Source organism: Tupaia chinensis, unplaced genomic scaffold, assembly GCF_000334495.1.
Source record: "Tupaia chinensis unplaced genomic scaffold, TupChi_1.0 Scaffold000539_1, whole genome shotgun sequence".
Lineage (NCBI taxonomy): Eukaryota > Metazoa > Chordata > Mammalia > Scandentia > Tupaiidae > Tupaia > Tupaia belangeri.
The window spans coordinates 1,564,142-1,567,761 of NW_006160052.1; the positions used below are offsets into that span (position 1 = coordinate 1,564,142).

At 53.8% G+C, this 3,620-nt stretch overlaps 1 protein-coding gene across 2 annotated transcripts in view; it reads right to left on the reverse strand.

Annotated features, from left to right (window-relative positions):
- Positions 1 to 3,620, reverse strand: part of PIK3AP1 (phosphoinositide-3-kinase adaptor protein 1) — a 129,880-nt gene that overhangs the window by 112,213 nt on the left and 14,047 nt on the right. For both annotated transcript variants that reach the window (XM_014591179.2, XM_006157331.3), the window contains exon 2: positions 2,146 to 2,562. In XM_014591179.2, the coding sequence (XP_014446665.1) occupies positions 2,146 to 2,562 (417 nt within the window). The remainder of the gene's footprint in view (positions 1 to 2,145; positions 2,563 to 3,620) is intronic.

Here is a 3,620-nt window from a genome sequence, read left to right on the forward strand (position 1 = left end):
CCGGGTCCGGGACACGAACCGCGGTCGACTACGTGGGAGTCCAGCGACATAGCCATTACGCTAACTGCTGGTTCCCAAAATAATCTCTTTCTGATAAGAGGTTACTCCTCTCAGAACAGAAGACACTGGAAATACTTCATTCTTTCTGAACCTCTTACAGTGATTTACCCAGGCATCTAACCATCAAATGCATCTAAACTATATTTTTAAAATCCCCTTCACTAGCTATTTAAAAAAAAAAAAAATAGCACCACTGTAATATTTTACAGAATGATCTGTCAGAGCACAGAGTGGGAGGGGCCAGGACGGTGGCCAGACATGCAGGGAGCTCTGAAGGGCTGGTCGGTGGGTCGGGTGGCCTGCCCGTGACAGCACCACAGGGCACTGCGGGGGCACGAGCTCGTCTGTGGAAACAACTAGTTGCGTCTCAGTTCTTTCCCAGTTTGCACGGATCACAGCTCCCACCGCGCCATGAAATGCAATCTCGTGGGTGGGAAGCACGCACTTTCTCTATCGCTGTGTCTTTCTAAATTAAAGGCAAGTGAACCCCAGGAAAATGACTAACCCAGGTCCCAGGTGTGTCGGGTGAGACATCTTTTAATCAGCACCTGTCGTGTGCATTACGAAATGTGCCGGGACCTCGGTACATGAAGACACCCGGTCCTCTCTGTTAGTTTAGAACAGCCCATTCCTGGGGTAAATGCACCTAGGAAGCCGGTACCTTTTCAAGGCCGCTGGGAATGAGTGAGCTCCTGGCTGGGCCCGTCAGATGGGACAGGGGTGGCTAAAGTCGCTCGGCCCATCAGATGGGACGGGGATGGCCAAAGTCCCACCAGGGAGAACTGACACACAGCGAGGCTACTTTGCTGGTGTCAGGTGAGTGAGATCTCAAATGGCAAGAGAACGGAAGGTAAGTGCCCAGCCCACTCAGCCCATAGTGAGGCAAAAACAGAAAACAGAAAGAGGAAGAAAACCTGTGACTCGCATCCCGGCGCGCGCCTTCCGCTCCTGCTAGTCAGAGTGCATGTCACACTTCCTGGGGCCACCCAAGCCACCAGCCCTAGCAGGAGGATCAGCATTTTCCCACTTTAAAAGGAGAAATAGGGCGAAAGGCAGAAGCTGGGGTGGCGGGAAATATAGAAGACGGCTGTTTCTCTCTAAACATGTTGTCCAAAAGTGATGCTGTTTCAATTTTAAAAAAAGCAAGCAAGCTAAGGTCACATGATGATAAAATGGAAGTGAGGGCCGGTCCCATGGCCTAGTGGTTAAGGGAGCCAGATTCCACCCGGCCAACCCCAGCGCTCTGAAAACCCACACCCAGTGCCTCCCTGGGTGTGCACGCCTCAAGTCCTGACAGCACAGAGAAATGGAGAAGGGCTGTGGTGTGACCACGCCCCACTAGGAGGGGCTTTCTCCTCCCCCTCTCTCTGTCTCTCTGTCTCTCTGTCTCTCTCTGGCAAGCACCTGCACTCTCTAGCCATTAAAAGAAAAAAGAAAAAAAAAAGGTGGCATACAAGCAGGTTGGTGGCCGTGTCCTGCACACCCCCAGCAAGCTAAGTCTTAGCCTCTCACCCCGACTGCTCTTCTAGGCTCACCCTGTGTCCTGTGTCCCCAAGGCACAGGAAAGTCAAAAAAGCAGGCTTCCATGCCAGCTCGGAGTGCAAGAGAAAGTGCCGTGTTCCCCTCCGGAAGTCCAGGAGACTGCTCCTTATCCAACTCATTCTAGAAATAGGATTCTCTAAACCCGCAACTATGACCATGCCTCTTCCTACAGTGGAGCCCCGCTCACTTGGTAATAAATACCGTGTTCACAGGAGCCATGTCTCACCTGAGTGCCTGGGACCCGAAGGGAGAAGAAAGGATGCTTTTCTCTTTTTTTTGCTATAGGGCACATGCGCTCACTGAAGAGACAGAGACAGAAAGTGGGAAATCACCCACAGGGGCCGGGAGGAATGGCCACACTGCAGTCCCTTCTTCTCCATTACCCTTTTGCGATCTTGGGCGTGCACGCACACACACCCGGTGTGAGTTTCAAGCCTCGGTCAGGGACTGGAACAGTGGGTGCCACGTGGGATGCCGTAACCATTACACCATGCGCGGGTCCCTAGACAGCTTCGCCAGTGCTCACTTGGTTCTACCCCTTACCTTCGGAAATGGCCTTCCTCACAGCCGCCAGGTAAGTCTCGGGCTCGTCGTCACAGGTGAGCTCCTGCCAGTGAGCCCAGTCGGGAAAGAAGTCCAGGAACTCCTCGCTGTCCTGCACCCCGCAGAGCAGCCGCACCACGCGCTGCGGAGGGTGGAAGGCGCGCTGCAGCAGCGGCAGCAGGGCCGGCCGGTAGAAGTGCTGCACCAGCTCGGCAGACAGCAGCACCACCACGCAGCGGGCGCCCAGGAACACGCTCAGGTCCTCGGCCGAGAACGAGGTCTCGGGGTCCAGCCTGCGGGTCAGCATCTTCAGGCCGCGGACCTGGCGGCTGGACAGGAAAAGGTCCTGGAGGTACTGGCACCATTCCTCGGCATCCGGGCTGTACACCGTGAGAATGTCGCATCCTCCGAGCGCCCCTGTGCAGGAAGGAGGCACAGAGCGTGTCAACACTTCTCAACAGTTCCCCACGACCCTGCGGGGGCAGACCATCCAAAAAGGGGGCTGGCGCCGCCATCTTCCCCGGTCTGCTCCCGCGTCTAAGCTCGCTCCCCAATTACAGTCCCTGCTCCAACCAGAAGGACCCGGCCCGCGCCGAACACAGTGCCGTTTTAGGACTTGGGGCTGCCCGACACGCTGCCTCCCCCACAGCGGATGCAGGATGGGTAACAACAAATATCAACATAACCACAGCGGCGTTAGTAATCATCTCAACAGCAAGAGCTCCTAGAGCTCACCCTGCTCCAGGCACTCCTCCAAGCACACCGCCTGGCAAACTGAATTAATCCTCAGAGCAACCTCATGAGGTCCCTGCTCCTACAGGCTGAGTGTCCATTAACCAAATACAGGGACAGCCTGGCGGCCAGCAGGTGGCGTGCTGGTTAAGGCGCTGGACTTCCACATGGTCCACGCTGATGGAGTTCCAGACCCTGCAGTTTGAAAATCACACTGGGAGGGACCAGCAGTTAGCGTAATGGCTATGTCGCTGGACTCCCATGTAGTCGACCGCGGTTTGCATGCCAGAGCCGGTGGCTTAAAACACGCCGGGCGCATGTGCGTGTGTGCCCAAAATCTTGATAGGAGAATGTAGGAAAGGGAATGTGGTGTGGCCATCTCCTCTGGAGGGTGATTTCTCTCTCTCCATGTCTCTGGCAAGCACGTGCACCATATGGCAAAAATCTCTCGAGGGAGGAAAAAAAAGATAATCTCAACATAGCCAATGAAAGAAGAATTTGTAATTTCTGCATAGCGGACTATGGGAGATAAGAGTTTATAATGTGAAAAGATCTGTGGTATCCAACCTGGGTCTGGTTGGAGATGAGTAAAATTTACATAACAATAGCTCATTAGAAGAGACAGATAAAGAACACTTTACTCACTGAGTTCTGGAAGGCCAAAGTACTACGCTATGCGTAAAGAAATAAGTCCTTAAAACGTAAAAACAAAATAAAATGGGAAAGAGTTGTTTGAAAGTGAC